Here is an 18,226-nt window from a genome sequence, read left to right as displayed (position 1 = left end):
AGTCATAACGGAGAAAAAGATACGTTTAGAATACAGAAAAAAGGAGCCCATCTACTTTTTTTTTTTTTTTTTTCAAACGATAACAATTATGACTCCATCTATTTATCATATTTATTCTTCTCTGTCCAGTGGCACTGGTGAAGTATAATCTATCCTACATTAGGAGGAAGGGGCGAACCTAAGGAGGAGAGAACTGAATCACTAAAGGAGGAGGGAACTGAATCACTAACAGACCAGACAGATGCACTACCGCACCTCGCCGGTGTGGATGTATGGTCAGAAACCTTAAGAGTTACTACTACAAGAGCACTAACATGAGCCAACATGGAGAGGTGATTCGTTAGCAAAAGTCACTATCTTGTTATTGTGGGAGAAAACGACATTTTATTGAAGGAAAGATGAATTTTTTGCCTTCATTACACTATCTTGTCCCAATTAATTCATAGAGGACAATGACATTTTGTCTAATCGTGGAATTGTGATTCAAAAGTGAGTAGATGATACCCTAAAATATGAAAGCATTGGTCAAAAACACGCACGGACATGGTGGCTAAAAGTTGCAGTTGCATTGTCCTGATTTAAAGGGCCGGTCGGTCATATGCTGAAGAGTCTTCAAAACTTTTTGGGATAATTGCAGAAACCTCCCCTGAGATTTGATCATATTATCAATTAATCCCTGTAATTTGTCCAAATAACGGTCTCACCCTTTGAATGATCAAACATTTAACAAAAACCCCCTTAATGCCGAAAATGCCCTTTTTGAGGCCATGTTACATTAAAAAAAGAACATATTTTTATTTTTTTAACCCTGAAGCAATCCAAAAAAATAGAAAAAAATTTTTGCTTATTATTTTATAAAAACCATATCTTTGCTTCCATAAATAGTTTTGAATCAATAATTATTTTAAATCTTAAAAATTAGATAAAATAAAAAAAGAAGAAATTATTTTAATTCCTGAAGTATGGTTCAAATTGAGGAAGACATGCCTTGTGCTCTCCGCAACATGCCTTGAACCACAAATTCGAGCCATACTTGAGGATTTAAAATAATTGATTCTTTTTTATTTTTCTTTCAATTTATCTAATTTTGAATATTCATTTTTAAGATTTAAAATAATTATTGATTCAAAACTATTTATGAAAGCAAAGATATGATTTTTATAAAATAATAAGTAAAAACGTTTTTCTATTTTTTGGATTACTCGAAGGTTAATAAATAAAAATATATTCTTTTTTAATGCAATATGGCCTCAAAAAGAGCATTTTCGGCATTAAGGGGGGTTTTTGTTAAATGTTTGATCATTCAAAAGGTGAGACCGTTATTTGGACAAATTACAGGGATTGATTGGTAATATGATCAAACCTCAGGGGAGATAAATGTAATTAATCCAAACTTTTTTGTACCGATACGCAACACAACTCTGATCCACGAGATGGCGTCATCAGTCTTGTCTCCTTCGGCAGCTCACCATTTCCTTTATTCATTCATTGCATTTTTCCCCCCTTGGTTACGGATTTAGTCATCTTCGCTCAACTCACCCTCTTTTTTCTTGCATCGCTGCCGTATATATTATCTAGACCCCAAGAAGACCCAAAAAAAAAAAAGAAGCCATTAGAGAAGAATTAGGGAAGAATGAACAGCTCCAAAATGATACCTCCAATGAGGGTTCCAGAGCAGTGGGCAGGTGCTGCTTCCACCATCCTCAGTTTCTTCTTCATTTTGGACATGATCCGCCGGTGGTGCCCACGGGAGCTCTATCGCCGTCTCACGACTTTCTTACTAGAGCTGGACAGATACTTCTATCCTAGCATCCGGGTTTCCATCCATGAGTTCACTGGCAGCAACCTCAGGCCCCACGAAGCCTATCCTGCTGTTGAAGCATACCTCAGCGTCAATTCCTCCAAAACCGTCAAGAAGCTCAAAGCTGAGATGGTGAAGGATCGCCGCAAGTTAGTGTTCACCATGGATGAAAATGAGAGAGTGATTGATGAGTTTCAAGGAGTCCAAATGACGTGGATTTCCAGCAAAACTAGAACCCCTCAAGGTCAAGGAGGGCCTGGAACGCTATACTCCGGCAACCCGGAGCCGGAAAGAAGACATTACAGGCTGGTCTTCCACAAGCGTTATCGGGAGCTCGTGTTTGGACCATATTTGGAGCATGTCATCAAGACAGGTAAAGAAATCTGCCAGAGGAACAGGCAGAGGAAGCTTTTCACCAACGGCCATCACAGATCAAGTTGGAGCTACATCTTGTTTGATCATCCAGCTACGTTTGAGACGTTGGCTATGGAGCCCGAGAAGAAGACAAAAATCATCAAGGATCTTCTGACATTTAAAGAAAGCAAGGACTTTTATGCCAGAATTGGTAAGGCATGGAAAAGGGGATATCTTCTTTATGGTCCTCCAGGAACTGGAAAATCAACCATGATCGCTGCAATGGCCAACTTACTGGAGTATGATATATATGATCTTGAGCTTACTTCTGTTGCCGGCAACACGGAACTCAGGAGGCTTCTCACAGAGACGACAGGTAAGTCCATAATTGTCATAGAAGATATTGATTGCTCGCTTGATCTTACGGGACAAAGGAAGAAAGTTGCAGGCAAGAATCCTCCAGATGTGAAAAAAGATATGGGAAAGAGCAGTAAATCTGGAGACAAGGGAGAGAGTAGTGGAAGTGGAACTGGAAGCAAAGTCACCCTCTCAGGGCTGCTGAATTTCATTGATGGGCTCTGGTCTGCTTGTTGTGGGGAGCGAATCATCGTCTTCACAACCAATCATGTTGATAAGCTGGATCCCGCTCTCACAAGAAGGGGTAGAATGGACATGCATATTAAGCTTTCCTACTGCAGTTTTGAGGCATTTAAGGTTCTTGCAAAGAACTACCTGCAACTTGAGGACCATCCCTTGTTCCAATCGATTCGGAACTTGATGGAAGTGACCGAGATTACGCCAGCAGACGTTGCGGAGAGCCTCATGCCAAAGTCTCCAGACCAAGATGCTGAGAGGTGCCTCCGGATTCTGATACAAGCTCTTCAAGAAGCCAAGGAAAAACAGGAAGCCGAGGAAAAACAGGAAGCGAAGAAAGAAGTGAAGGAGAAGGAGTGCGATAAGGTGTCTCTGTGGGTCTTGCTTCGCAAGTACTTGACTCCCTATACAGTGTTCCACCTGGATCCAGCTATCTGTGTCCAGAGAGAATGAGGGCAAAGAATCAAAGAGCAAGGTACCAACCAGGACGATGACAAGACAACCCTATAGGAACTAAATGATTTGAAAGTACCAGCAGAATTAAGCTGAATTTAGAGTTATGAAGTCACCACTCGAGGAATCAGCATCGTGTCCTGTTGCTTTGTAGGTTGAATTGAATGTTATTCCTCTCGACTGTTTTTAGGTGGAAGTAGCCACATCTTGCCTTAGCCCCTTCGGATCATCTGCAACTTCATAGGCTTTATGTCGTTGCTCTTTTAAGGAAGTAGTAATTCGCACATATTAAAGTTCCCCTTTAATATAATCTTCGCGTAGCCACGCCAACAAAGTCTGCACCAAGCACAGTCCTGTTGCTTATACAAAGTTGAAACACCATTTGGTTTTTAACTATATATTTTCTTTACTTGGCCGATGGAAATGGTTGAAACATATTCTGCATACACTGTCTAACTTGCACTAGATAACAGAGAAAAGGCAGATCGTTATTAGAGTATATTACAACGTAGCTGCTTCCGAAAGAATCAATCCATCAATCCACCATGTACGACAGGACTGCACGATTATGTTCACTAGCAACAACGTCTCCAATCTTAGATTTCGCATAGACCACCCAAAAAAAGGGGAAAAAAAAAAAAAAAAAAGAACCATCTCCGGAAGATTTATATGGGAAGTGAAGCCTAGAGAGCAGACCAGACCGAAGGGTCCATTTTGAAGAGAACTTGGGAGCACAAAAAGATAATGGAAACAGGCTATCCTACCTATATGCCAAACTCTTCCATTACAAATATTAGTTCGAAAAGTTATTGTACACAGACTGGATAAGAAATAGTACAGAACTTCCGACAAGCTTCTCATCCACATCCTATTCGTTTTCTGGAATGTAGGCGTTCTGAAAAAATTTGACTACTGAATCTACATGACTTTTCTCAGCATCATGTTGTTCCCAGCAGGAATACATAAATAACTGCATTCGGGTGGCAATTGCTTAAAAATTCCCGAGGAAGCACCTCTAATTGTTGCTTCCGTCATGGAGTCGACTTGCCATGTAATCTATGAGTTATCTATATCATACAATCAACTTTTCCAGGTGAACACCAAGACCCTCCTCTCTGGTGGAGACAGTAACTTCAGAAGTCATCGGTATCTTCATCTTTCATCATCGAGTTGGGACCATCATCAAAGCCAGAACCTGGGGCAAGCTCATTTAGATCAAGAAAACGCCTTTTTCGAACACCCTCACCTTCATCTTGCCGTGGGCTATTTGCTTTCTCCAGCATATCGTTATCCTCTTTCTTGACTGTCTCAGGCTCCTCATCCTTCACAGGTTGATCCGCCTTAATTTCCTGGTTATCTGTGTTATTTTCCTCAGAATCTTGACTCACCATTGAGAACTCTTCTGCATTTTCACTGTCATTTGAGTGCTCCGACACATTTGACTTCCCGGGTTTCATCGACTCATTTTCTGATTCTGATAGTTCATACTGTCGATAATTTATACGGTTCCTGGTCGCCCTTTTACTACGCCGTAAACCTAACTGGAGCTCATCAACTGATCTCAGTTTAGTTTCCCTTCTAGTGCGGCCTGGCAATTTCTTAAATTTTCGGGGCCCATCACTCTCCTCACTTGCACTTAGCGAATCATCATCATCGTCCTCCTCCTCCTCCTCCTCCTCTTCTTCCTCTTCAGGATTCTCATCATCCCAATGGTACTCGTCATCTCCTTCTGAGCTGCTAGATATCTTCCTCCTTTGTTTCCGTCTTCTTAAATATTCATCATCATAGATCACCTCACCAACTATATCGTCATCACTATCAAAGTCCGCTTCATTATCTGAAACTGCTTCAACGAACTCTTGTGCAGAATACCGCTGAGGTCTCTGCCTTCGGCGATTGCTATACACCGCAAGATTATCAGCAACGAACTACAAAAGTATGTATGCGTGGTGTGCTGTTGTACGAGAATAGACAAACAAAGAAATCAAAGCAGAGAAGAGAATACCTCCGATCCGTTTGATCTGCTCTATTATCATCATAGAATCCATCATAATCAGGTGATTTTGGAGAAAGTGCATTGAAAGGTTGCGAAGGACCACCCCATCTACCATTTGTAAGAGCTTCCACTCTGACACCAGCTTCTCTCCTTGTGGCGGTTGGCTCCGGGGAAGAAGCTTGCTGCTTCCTGATGTGAGGGCAAAACAAAACTTAGCTTTAGATTGTGTTAGATGAAGAAGTAAAGCATATAAAGATTTTCAAACAGGCAAATCTCATACTTGGTTATCTTGATAGCCTCATTGATTGATCTATCATAATCATCTGCAAAATTCACCCGTACAACAATCAGAAAATCAGAATTTTACCTTGCAGGAGAACTTTTAAAGCTATACTAGGGTCACAACTGAAAATATTTGAACCACCCAGGAACAGGATTATGCAGGAGCACCAGTTCCAGAAAGAACAAATTCAAAAACACAAATTGACCTAACACCAACCATATAACCACAACTATATAAAGTATTGGCACAAGGGAAAAAAATTAAATTAAATTAAAGAAAAAAAGCAAAAACTTTCAGAGATAAACAAGTAGAGACCTTGCCAGACTCCTTTCACGTCAATAGATAATACAGTAAACTAGGCATATCTAATTTTACTTGCTGCTTCCATTTGCTTAAAACGTTTCTCCCTTTAAAGCTCTGCAACCACACACACACACACCCCCCCTCCCCAAAAAAAAAAAGTCTACCAATAAAAACAAGCTCCTTAATTGGAATGCCTTTCCTCATCATCCGAAATTCTAATGATAGAAAGCAATTGGAGGATTTTATTCCTACTCAGGTAAACAGGTCTAAGATCTGATTGTTTGGTTCTGTATCAGTCTGCCCTTCCTTTTACCTTCCATGACATATTGCATCTCCCTGATTCCATTCTAGCTGCATACATACAGAATCTACCTTCCTAAACTATTTGTCATCCATGTTTTACTTTCCTTCAAAGGATTGCTCAGGCAGAGCTTTATTATGCATCTTGCATTTCACAGGAGCAGGGGAGAAAGTATGAAGTATCTTTTCTTGAGAGTAAGGAGTACGAAAAAGAGGCAAATCACAAGCATAAAAGAAAATGAAAAAGAAACAAAAGAGAGGGGAAGGAGAAGGGGGGGGGGGGGACACTGCAGGGGGAAAGATGTCTACTGTCTCTCTACTGCCTATTCAATCTCTACCAACAGTAGCTTTCTACGCATACATACATAAACTAAACCCAAGGTAAAGACCATCTTACATGTCCTTCAAGGACTGTTACATGTCTTCTGAAGTTGACCACTTGGGGATCATTGAATAACCAAGATACTTAGCCTAGGAATCTAACGCATCAACAGTTTAGAAATCACTTCAGGCGTCAAGTACATCTTGAGAATATAACCTACAGAAAGCAGGCAAAGCATCTAATATCGGCTATTTATCAATGAAATTAGAGCCGTATTAAGTTAAGATCATATTTGTGCAGGAAATTTTCAAAATTGACCACCAAAATACTAGACAATTACAAGTTCAGATTCATGATTTGACAACAAATGCTTGTACAAAGTTGTGAAAGAAAATTTGGATATTCCCCCCATGCAAAATGGGGAGTAAAGCCAAAAAGTCCCCATGATTACGTTCTTGACTCTTTGGCTATACATACTTCTTGAAATCATTATCCTCACCTGGAAAGTACCTTGCACTTGGGACTTATGCTACATTATCATAAATCCAAGAGTAGAAAATTGAGCAAACTTCTTCAGGACGAAAGGATTTCCAAGTCTATCCAGGGTGCTCAGTTTTTGTAACCATTTTGATTCTGCCCCAAAGATAACTAGATTACCCACCCAAAAACAGACTTTTCAAATTTATTATGACACAACATAATCTTTCCACACAACTACCAACCCAATACACACAATCTATGCATCTTGTAGAACCATCAGAATGACAATTCTTGACACATTTCAAGTCAAAAGGAACAGATTCCTTTTCTAATACCAAGGGAAAGAACGTGACACTCTCTGTAATATCTTGTCAGTAGTATTAGCCACAACACATAGAGCCAAAATAAATAGATAGATAATAAGCAAGGCACCCCATGGAAACTTTACCAAAAGTGTATGTGACAGGTTTCCTATCACGAAGAGAACGTCCAGCAGCAAGGCCATCCATATTCATCATATTATCAAGCATGAGAGCTTGTCTGTGTTGCTTCTTCAGCAGCTTCTCTTTTCTCTGCACAGAAAATAATTTCAGCGTCAATCCTCCAAAGTATTAATAGCCACTATATCTATCTGACAGCATTTGCCTTCATTATTATGACTATCTATATCATTCTTGATCATTGTTTGCCATTTTATCTCTTACCAGGAAAGAAAGATACAGCTTTTTGGAGGGGAAATACACAAATAATTCACAAAAGCAAAACATCTGAACAGATACAGAAAATGTCTGAAAAAATAAAGTGCAGGTCCTGCTCAGTCAATAAATGGCAATACCTTGTGGACTTTCTCAATCTCAGGAAGCATATCGTTTTTCAACTTCTTTCCAAGAGAAGCCTCCGTTCTATTTTTACTTGAAAATAGTTTTTCCTGCATTGAAACATTCAAGTTCTTCATATCCAAAAGAAAGGCAGCTATTAACATGAGCACAACTACAAATGTAAGCAACACAAGTTCATATGATAGTGTCTGTTACTTTTCCACCCTGATCATTCAAACACTAAAAGCGAAGACTGTATACGTATACACGCTTAGACCATTCTAATTGTGCTTAATTGCCATAGGAAGTCTATGGAATAGAGAAGACTGCAAAGCAAGCAAAAAGTAAACTCCTTAACCTGTCTCATTAAGTCTTAATATAGATGCTATAGTTAATATCCAAAGACTGGGTTTGAATTGCTGGGAGAATTTTTCCAACTACCTCATGGACGTTTGTTTGAAAATTTCCATGTGGTAAAGAAAAGAAAATATTTAATAGACTTTTTTCCAAGAAAAATTCCCACTTGTTCTTTTTGCCTCAGTTATGATCAGTATAACCATGTCAATGGCCAGTTGATTTAATATGTACTAAAGCAGGATGATTTTGTGGCTAGCAGCAACTCCCCCCCCCCCCCCAAAAAAAAAAAAGAAGGCAAATAAAAAATGCTACATTGAGCGGCTCTTTTATGAATTTGGGACTCGTGTTCGCCCATTTGCTTTGTCATGTGTCTGAACCATATTTGATAAGAACTACACTACTCTACCTGATAACAAATTGCACTACTGTTTAAGATAACAAATGATTCAATGTGAACTAAATGAAAAAATTTCCAAAGTACAAAGGGTAAATTGAAGTCCATCGAGAAGTCTTCTACAGAGTAATTTTTTCAATACTTTTGTTGGACGCGTATATGAATGAAACACACAATTAAAAATGAAATTTTTTTAGCAAAAGCACAATTAATGCATGCAGTTATAAGGTAGATCATAGTGCATTTATTTTTTCAAGTGCACTCTTCCAAAGTTTAAATGGTAGTGTTCGGTACCCTTTTTTCCTATGTCATGATTACTATTGTATCTGTCACAAAGTTTTTGCCATGATTTATATAGTCAAAGAAGTAAAAATTAATCTGCCATTCCAACCCTCCTACAGAATTTCCAAAGAAAGAACCTTAAGCGGACATCAAACCATTAAAGCTATAACTAAGTCAATCAAGGGAAGAAAGAAGCTTTATATTGTAAAATGAAGATCTAGGTCAAATTTAAATTTGCTTAAGCCCTTTTTACAGTTTTGACCATGAGAAAGAAGAAAGACAGAGGGAGTACAAACCATCATGCAAATATGTAACTGGGTTTATTATACTTTCCCGTCTCATATGCATCCAAGACATTCTTATGGTTTTAAAGAGATTCATGCAAGTCTCCCACTTATATGCGTTCAACAAAATCGGGTAAAAAGAATTAATATTTTTCTAAAACTAGAATTGGGCGATACCTTATGGTTGTTAAAAAGTTCACTTTACGACTACCAATTCTCCTAATTTATAATTATGCAAACCAGTCAAGAGTCAGATGTGCGTCTAAATGTCATAATTCATTGTTCAAAATTAGGATAAGGCAACCTGCCGGAGATTTGAACTTCAGCACAGGGAAATGCAATTTAATATAAATGTGCATTGCTATATTAGTTCTTTAATACTCCCTCCGTCCCATTAAAAGTGTCATACTTTCCTTTTTGCTATGTACCAAAATTTGTGTCACTTTCTATATTCGACAAAAAAATTTTCCTACACTTTCACCATCTAACCTTTGTTGCAAGCCCACCAACTTGATTTATGACAATTGCTAGTGGACTCTAATATAAGTGCATGTATCCCACAACTAGTAATATACAACTGAGAGTGTACTTACACTTTAGTTTTCAAGTGGTTGTCCACTGACATGCAAAGTTCCTTTGGCCCCACAACATGAGCTTTTGCAGATTTGAAAATTTAAAACACTAATAGCCTTGCCCCACACACTTGTTCAGAGCTATAAACATAGGGTAATGAAGGAAAAAGACAGATAAATTTCTTCGCTGTTGGGAAAAAAAAAAAAAACAAGTGTCCCCAATAGTGATGAAAATTTTGGGACGGACGGAGTATATATTAACAGCATTCTTGGTCATAAATTATCAAAAATGTAGTTACTAAATTCTTGCGAAGATAATGCAAAATTTTCTAAACAAAGGCTTTGTACACAGAACTCCATTTATATTTTCTCAACGAATTAGAAACAAGTTCAGTTTGATGCTAAGATAGACTTGCAAAATGACTCTGAGGTAACAATCAGAAATAGAAATTTGTCCACATATATGATAGCATTAACAATTTTTGTTATGCTTTAAATATCACGGAGAGGTGGTCTAACTGGACTAAACACACTGTCCTTATCCCTAGTGTTTGAAATGCTTATCTAGCCTTAGTCACTGTCTATTTACTCCTCTAAATTGTGTAATCTTCACTTTTAACCTCACTCACTACACCAGGAGCCTGTCTCATCCCTTTCTTTAATTCTTTTTGTGTTCAAAACACCATTGACGCATAGACTATTCGCTGCATGGGAATCTTCTCCAGTGATGCAAAAACCGTCATTCCTTTATGAAGTTTCACTCTATTCTCAAAAATCAGTAAGCAAGGACCACAAAGAACCCAACCCTCCTCCTCATCTTCCTCTCCTCCCCTTCACCATCAACATCTGTGGGGTAGAATTTGTTGGGCATGTTAGCATCCATCAGATCCCTTTCTCAAACAATCCATTGCAGCCCTTCCTCAAAGTCATCACACAATTAAATTAGCCAGATTAGCATCCATCAGATTCAAAGTCAACATGCCCAATTAAATTGGATGAAATTTGGTACGTATTCTGATACACAACTTTGTTGTTTTTTCACATCATGTAATTCTGTGATTTATGGTCAATGGATCCATGAAAAGTATGAGTTACATATTTCCTAACTTATTTCTGCATTTTACATTGCTACATATGTGCATAGACATCTCTAGCTATTTCCAATCTCATACCCTTCTGCTCCCCCTTCTACAGCTTTGTAGGAAACAGATTTTTACATTGTGACCATTTTCAAAAGCATATAAGATTACCATACAGATCTTGCAAAAACAATGAGAATACTGGTTTGCCACAAAACACAATAGATCTTCCCAAGGTATACTACTGGTCAACCCCAAATGTTCCCTTCTTTTCTTCCATTATACAAACCCCTCAAAAGATAGAAGTTCAACAATCAAAATGTTGCATGCTCTTCTTGACTTATACAAGATCCCAAGTATTCCCAGAGACAAAAGTTCAATCCCACAACACATATATATATATATATATATATATATATATATATGCCAAAAAATTAAAAATAATAAATAAAAGAACAAAAAAACACACACACCGCAATTGCTAAAGATCTAAATAAAGAAAGATGTTATCCCACAGGCGTAGTGTGTAAGACCAGCTTCACCATCCGGTGCATATCATACTCCTGAAGTGCCAGAATAGAAACCTAACTACCAGAATACTGAAGAAGCCCATTGATTGAATGCATATTTGAAAACTTGACCAGACTATTAATCAAATTCCTAAAACAGAATTAACCAAAAGATTCCAGATCAAACTTGGCTCTGAGCCTAGGACAGGGAAAAAACATACACACAAGCACAAATTTTTTTAAGGCTGCAAGGTTTTCAGAAGTTCTTGCATCTAATCACTTCTTAAAGTTATTTGCATTCCCTTTGTCCCAAGACCGTATGGAAGTTATTGAACACTCAAGCAATCGTAAGAGGACAGGAACTCTGGACCCTCTCAGGAGTTTCTAATTGAGAACGGAATTAGCATAATAAGAAGGCCAACCAAAATAAAAGCTTTCTTGCATGAATAAGATTACCGTATGCATACCCTACACAAATCACAATTTTGAAATGAGTTTATTCATCGCCAAAATGCTTCATATCCCTCGCTCGAGCTTAGGATTTACCTCCGATACATCTCTAACTCTATTTAATTATATTTTCAATGCCTGTACAATTTTCTTTTTCCACACATTTCTCTTTTTGAATTAATTTGGTGGAAGCAATTATTTTCTCTTTTTCAATTAATGTGATGAATGCTATATTTCAGTATTCCATCCCCTCATCTATCATTTGGAGTCTCCTTCCATGACAAAACAAGAAGCATAATACTAAATAGCCTAAGTAGCTCATTTAGGATACATATGTCATTTAACTTGTAAATCATGTGGAGATTAGAGTGACCTCCTTGGTATTTACCTTAATTGTAGAAACCTCCCTTCTAAATTCAGATATTGACCTCACCTCCCTAAAAGCCCATCCCATTTATATAAACTACCAGCAGATGCATTCCCTAAGAACTGATGGAAACTTATTCTAAGGGATAAAATGGCCAAAAAATATTCTAGAACCTTCTTCCTTACAGTTTGCACAGAAGAAAACAAGTAAAAAACTGAATAACAGAACAGAACAGCAAGCTAGCATATTATTATTGTTACTGAAAAATTATCAATCTTCTCTTGGAATTTTGGAATCAGCTGTACACAAAATGACTCTTCTAAACCCAAAAACAAATGTAGAAAGATAAAGAGAATAAATTACGGGCAAGTATTCTTTTGTACAACTAGCAATATAAGAACCAACAAACACATCCTTAAAATGAGCAAAATATTCTGCATTTTGGAATCAGCTGTACACAAAATGACTCTTCTAAACCCAAAAACAAATGTAGAAAGATAAAGAGAATAAAATACGGGCAAGTATTCTTTTGTACAACTAGCAATATAAGAACCAACAAACACGTGCTTAAAATGAGCAAAATATTCTGCATTATAATCCAAAATGTTAATATCAAGGTGCAGGTCTTAGGAATTTATTTAGCAGACACTAGACGAGATTAAACGGTAACAAATAACTCACAGACACATCTTGAAATTCATCAAAATTAGTTGCAACTGTCTCCCACTGGTAAGATGAATTAGGAATGGGCGGTATGTTTCTCCCCTTTCCTTTCTTCACCTCAACTTTTCTAATCTCTCGATATAGTCGATGACCAACCATAGCATCATCTTCATACCTATATAAGAAAAGTGCAGCTAATAAGACTCTGATACAAGGAAATGAACAAAAGGTACAACAAAAAAAAAAAAAAAACCAAGTATCACTCCTTAAAACTGAGAGAAAGTTTGTGGTACTCTGTTATGCACATGTAACCAGGAAATGCAAAGATAAGATGCATTACCAATAAGAGATTCCATGAGAATCACCACCAACTCTTTCTTTGCGAAATGCTGAAATATGGACACCATGCTTTACAGAGTTGTCTATATGGTTTCGGATGTCTTCTTGCTGAAAATAAAACAACAATTACTTACAATTATCCATAACAGAAAACATTAAACTTGAACAAAAAGATATGCAGATGACAAAGTGTTAACGTGCTTCTTGCATCTCAGCACTGTTCCTTAGGTTTTGAGGGAGCAATCAGCCTCCATGACATCCGAACACCAAAATTCTTATGCAAACTTACCGTTCATAACTGTTCTATCTTCTTTTCTAAAAGACCATAAGAATTTAAGTCTTACAGTCTGATGGGTGTGGTTGAAATTGTCAGCCAATTAGCTATAGAAACACAAGATGTTGACCAAAAAATTAACACTAGAACATTCTCCCTCAAGGGAGCAGTAACAGGGATGACTGAATTTTTATGCATATGTACATCAATTACAAAGGGGAAAAAAAAGCCTGCTGTAAATTTTTCAAAGCCAGTACCTCAGGAACAGAAGCTATAGAAATAAGAAATAGAATGTCAACCATCATAAATGTTACCTCAACACGAATATCACATAGTGCTTTCAATATTACTACACGAACCGCAGGATCTAGAGCATTATATGCTTCAACTTCAGCCCTGAAACCAGTGAAGATTACATCTAAACACATGCAAATTCGTGCTTCTTCCACAAAAAAAAAGGCAGAAACTCCTTCTAACCAAAGATTTTTACAGATGTATAGTTTCTTACCCATGAGATGCAACAATAGGTAGCTCTCCTTCTGCAACCTGAGATGAAATAATGCACTCCAAGATGTCAGAAAAAGGGAGGAATTAACAACTTCAGTATTTGAGTCAGCTCAAGCAACTAAAACCAGATTACCCAAAGCCACCAATCACGTAATTTTCTGCACAATACTGTAACCCATGTATTGTGTCCAAGGGCCATTCGAGTGATAGGAGGAATTGCCTGAGGAAATAAATTAAGAAAGTATAATATATGAGTTAATGCCATTATTTCACCAAGATTATCAAAGCATTTCATGTTAACAAGTAAAACTTTGTTGTGACCACATATACTTTTGACTTTGAAAAGTACTTTATCCACGCCCATGAATACTTATTGGACAATAAATGCATTTGACATCATGGAGGTTTTTAGGACACTTTAGGAGTCAAGGCTGGATGCTGCGCCGGAAAAGGAAGAAGAAAATCATCAAGTTAATATTAAAAAAGAACAAAAATAACAAGAAAAGTCATGCCAGAAGAGTCAGAAGCCATTGATATTTAACCAAGAACAACTACTCAAAAGACAAACCACCACAACATTTAGGGATATTAGCAATTTGTAGCATTATGTACTTGTTAGTATTTAAACTGAACAACAGTTCCATCTCAAGCTGTGATAAACTATGTTCTGATGCTAGATTCCTAGTATATTATAAGAAGACACAGCAGATATGACATTAATCTAATGTCTCTCTAGGTATAATCATCTTCAACAACATAAATTCTCAATGCCCACAAGGGCAATAACAATCTACATACTGCTCAAGAAAAAAAACCAAATGAACAACGAGAACATAAACAAGTGAGTAGCCGGTAATGAAGTCCAAATTAAAGCACCAATTCTTTATTCACTTCCTTGTTTTGTATTTGCATCTGTTAGCTAGCTATTTGATCCTCGCAATACCCTTATTGCTTCTCAAATCATCAATGACTTACATAGCTTCTTTCAAGTGAAATTATTCTGATAATAACATTCTAGAATTCTATAAATAAGTTGAGATATAGACTTATCCAGGTCATCCACTACTTATCCTAACCAGTGGCACTTACTTCCTACACAAATATTTAAAGATGGTATATTCGCAGTTCTTATCCTGATGCTGCAGGAGGATGAATTAGAACAGGCAAACTGTTGTTAAAAACAAGATAGAAGTAGATAGATGATCCAATGCCCATAATACTAAAGATCTATACACCACAAAAGAAACCAAAAAGTTCGGTCAAAATGAATAGCAAGCAGGACAAAAGTCAACTATAACCAATCAATCTGAGGACAACTGAGCCCATTTAAATCTCTTATGAGCATAAACATCAACCAACTATTTCAGGCAGGAGGTAGGACAGCAAAACAATAAAAACAACTTAACAAAAGAAACTCAAGTTTGCCTACATTTTAGCCTGTAAAAGATTTAGGACTTTAATTTCATGGTAGTTTGCTGATTGCAGTGGTAGCACACAAGTTGCGTGCCTGTTTGTAGCAGCCTTGGTTGGTGAAAATTTTTCGCTGCCTAGTTTTCAAAAGTACACCACAGTAGCAACCAAAGGTGAAAAACACAGGTCAGCCATGAATGGACACCAAATGATTTTTTTTTTTTAAATTAAATACAGTGAATCTGGTGGCTAAGAAAGCAAATGATTTTAAGGGGCAGCCATGAGAGTTCAAGGTACAGCCATGCAGGAAGTCAAATGATCAGCAATTGGTGGAAGTCCAATGGTCAGGCACCATAGAAGATGCTCTGTGGACCACCTTGGCCACCATGTGTTTAAAAAGCTACCTACTTGCCACAGGATTGCCCTATAAGTAACAGCATCTTGAAACACGGAGTTTCAAAACGACTCCCCCTATATTACATGAGAAACCTAAGGTTCTCTTCTCCCTTTCTCTTCCTATTCTCCTCCTTCTTAGACTTCCTCTTCCAATCTCTACACTAGTTCCATACTATATATATTTCTAGACTCTGGTTTCTGCATACACATATAGCCAGGTCCACTGCTAAAATGTAAAACAATCAAGCTCTAACTGAAACGTAGGAATATCCTGCATTAAAAAGTATCCAACTCCTAGTGGAATAAATTAGTTTCTAAGAATCCAAACCTACAACTGGAGGAAAATGAACAAAGCACCTTTAGTTCACACCCCAATTGTAATGAGCTGATAATTTATCAGGTTATTGTTTTCCATTTTTACCAGTCAATAAAGGTATTCTGTAGATTTCCGTCCTATGTTGTTAAGCTCTGTAACAGGTTATGGAGCAGATTCTCAATATTATTCACCACAATGTCCTAAAAGAAAAACTAACTTTCCTATCAAATGTGCATTCCATTGTCTGTGTAACTGGCTGGAATTTTTTTTTTAGTTTGCCCCATAGTAGACCTAACCATGAGAGGTAATTCCAATCTGATTCTCCACATTACAGCTACATGCTAAGAAACTCTTCACCATACCTATGACCTCCACAAATTTAAAACTTCAAAAAAGCAACAAACTTTGTTATTCAGATGGCATGATTTACCGGAATTGTGGTACTTAAAGAAGCAACTGAAATACCTCGCATTATTTATGCCCACACATAATTCTGAGACTTGATTGCTTATAAGCCATAGATATAAAGCTCCTACAATCAATTTGACTAGTTGCTACCCATCTTGCAACATTGCATTCCACCAAGGAAAAGATTTTCATTCGACCAAAATACAGGTAGGGTAATGCATTTCTGAAACTAAATGAAGTATCCCAAAGACACCACTGGACGAATTTATACTATTAAATGTTACCAGAGTTCCAACGAAAAAAAGAGGCTAGCAATTTTTATGCAAAATAAGTTCGCCACAAGGGCCAGAATTACCAGAAATTCACGCAAAAACTCAAGTTGGATAAAAGGCACAAGCTTTTCATCCAAACAACAAAATGCACCAACCTTCAATAACGGAATATGAATCTCTCCAAGAGTATTATTCGGCGTAATGAGAGCTGTTTCGAACTCCTCTGCTGAAAACTCCACTTTAATATTCAATAAAGGCCTAAAAACCTACGCCAAGAAAAAGAAAAAGAACAGACAATTGTCACTAAGAGAAGCCAGAACCCATTAGCCTTGAAGGCACGAAAGCTTCACTTCTGGAAAAAAGAAAATTCCAATCTTCTTTCAGAAAAACTTCAACTTTATGCAAGCTGACATACATTCAAAAAATTCAAGATAGAAGCCAACTGCCACATCCCACGAATGTTCCACCGCGGCAATTGCGAGGGCTCCGGTTCCCCCACTAAAGGGGTCACAATTTTACTACATTGCTGATTCCTCGATGATCCCAGAGGGGAATCATCGCCTTCCTCCTCTTCCTCTCCATGCTGCTCCACCTCCTCCTCCTGCTCCTCCACTTCCTCCCTCAGCAACCGGGCTGCCAGTCGCTCCTTCCTCAAAGCTGCCTTCTTCTGCTTCTTCTCTGCCTCGGCCGCAGCAGCCTCAGCAGCGGCCGCAGCCTGCATCCTGGCGGCCGCGCGCTGCGTACACGCCCTGGAGGGCCTCTCTCTCCTAAATACAACACTATTACTATTACCGTTATTGTTGTTACTAGTATTACTGGTATTATTGTTGTTACTGGCGTTGGGAGTTGCAGAAGAGTTAACAACTGTATCATTGTGGTGAGGAGGTGGGCTCTTGCTACTTTGGGATTTTTTGCCGTTATTTTGGGAAATTTTGTGGTGCTTTGGGGAATGGATCGGAGAAGGGGAGGAGGGTTGCGGGTCGGTGGCCATGGCTACGACCGAGGCGGTGGCGGAGAAGTGGGGATCGGAGAGGGGATTAGCTACGGAGGAGTTACATGGGAGATCATGGACTTGCATTGAACCAAACACTTGGGGTTTTCAAAGAAAGATTGTAACATCAAGAAAGATATCTGTATCAGTAAAAAAAAGAAAGAAATAAATCCCAAGATAATACCAAGTCACTGTTGATGTATGTTGATGAAGAAGAAGGCGGAGGAGAAGCTAAAACGGACTAATGACCATCAGACATAAAAAGTGCATATAGAAAAACTAATGAGAATGGATTAAGGGACTTGGGGAAGGGCATAAACTAAATTTTTGTAATACTAGGTGGGGTGGGGAGGGGGGGCTTTTCTCCTGAGTTGCGTCTATATATCAGAGAGAGAAGAAAAGAGAGGAAAAATTGGAAAAGGGGGAAGGGACAAAGGCCCAAGGCAAAGGCAAGGGTGGAAAAGAATTGAAGAGGGCAATTGGAATTTTTTGTCAGTAGTTTCTTCTCCTTTTGGTTTTTTTTCTTGTTTTAAGGGTAAAGGGGACTTAAGGGAAGGGTAAAGGGTAAGTAAATTTCAAGTAGGCAGGGGGCAAAAATGGAATTTAGTGCGTGTTGTGTGTGTTTTGGGGGAATGGGTGCTGTGTTGTGTCC

The 18,226-nt window shown here is 38.1% G+C and overlaps 2 protein-coding genes across 2 annotated transcripts; one reads left to right on the top strand and one right to left on the bottom strand.

Moving 5' to 3' along the window:
* Positions 1-1,513: 1,513 nt before the first annotated feature.
* On the top strand, positions 1,514-3,598 carry LOC113740399 (AAA-ATPase At3g28580-like). The gene has a single exon (XM_027268023.2). The coding sequence runs from the start codon at positions 1,634-1,636 to the stop codon at positions 3,200-3,202; it is 1,569 nt and encodes a 522-aa protein (XP_027123824.2). The 5' UTR covers positions 1,514-1,633; the 3' UTR covers positions 3,203-3,598.
* Positions 3,599-3,944: 346 nt separating this feature from the next.
* Positions 3,945-17,953, bottom strand: LOC113740398 (DDT domain-containing protein DDR4). The gene is made up of 12 exons (XM_027268022.2): positions 16,999-17,953; positions 16,739-16,849; positions 13,915-14,001; positions 13,783-13,820; positions 13,589-13,670; positions 13,002-13,108; positions 12,680-12,836; positions 7,722-7,814; positions 7,335-7,458; positions 5,479-5,521; positions 5,208-5,387; positions 3,945-5,101 (listed from the first exon to the last, which is right to left on the bottom strand). The coding sequence occupies exons 1-12, from the start codon at positions 17,659-17,661 to the stop codon at positions 4,336-4,338; spliced, it is 2,451 nt and encodes an 816-aa protein (XP_027123823.2). The 5' UTR covers positions 17,662-17,953; the 3' UTR covers positions 3,945-4,335.
* Between the last annotated feature and the right edge of the window lie 273 nt (positions 17,954-18,226).

The sequence above is a fragment of the Coffea arabica genome, chromosome 4c (assembly GCF_036785885.1).
Source record: "Coffea arabica cultivar ET-39 chromosome 4c, Coffea Arabica ET-39 HiFi, whole genome shotgun sequence".
Lineage (NCBI taxonomy): Eukaryota > Viridiplantae > Streptophyta > Magnoliopsida > Gentianales > Rubiaceae > Coffea > Coffea arabica.
The sequence above is the reverse complement of the archived record's forward strand: the minus strand, read 5'-3'. Positions and strand labels throughout refer to the sequence as shown.

What these genes read in the sequence shown, in the direction of transcription:
- LOC113740399 (XM_027268023.2), top strand. Translation starts at nt 1,634, where the DNA reads ATGAACAGCTCCAAAATGATACCTCCAATGAGGGTTCCAGAGCAGTGG.
- LOC113740398 (XM_027268022.2), bottom strand. Translation starts at nt 17,661, where the DNA reads ATGCAAGTCCATGATCTCCCATGTAACTCCTCCGTAGCTAATCCCCTC. An exon ending in TCTCATGGAATCTCTTATTG is followed by an intron (nt 12,837 to 13,001) that starts GTAATGCATCTT and finishes TTTCTTATATAG; the next exon opens with GTATGAAGATGATGCTATGG. An exon ending in GCAGATCAAACGGATCGGAG is followed by an intron (nt 5,102 to 5,207) that starts GTATTCTCTTCT and finishes TGCGGTGTATAG; the next exon opens with CAATCGCCGAAGGCAGAGAC.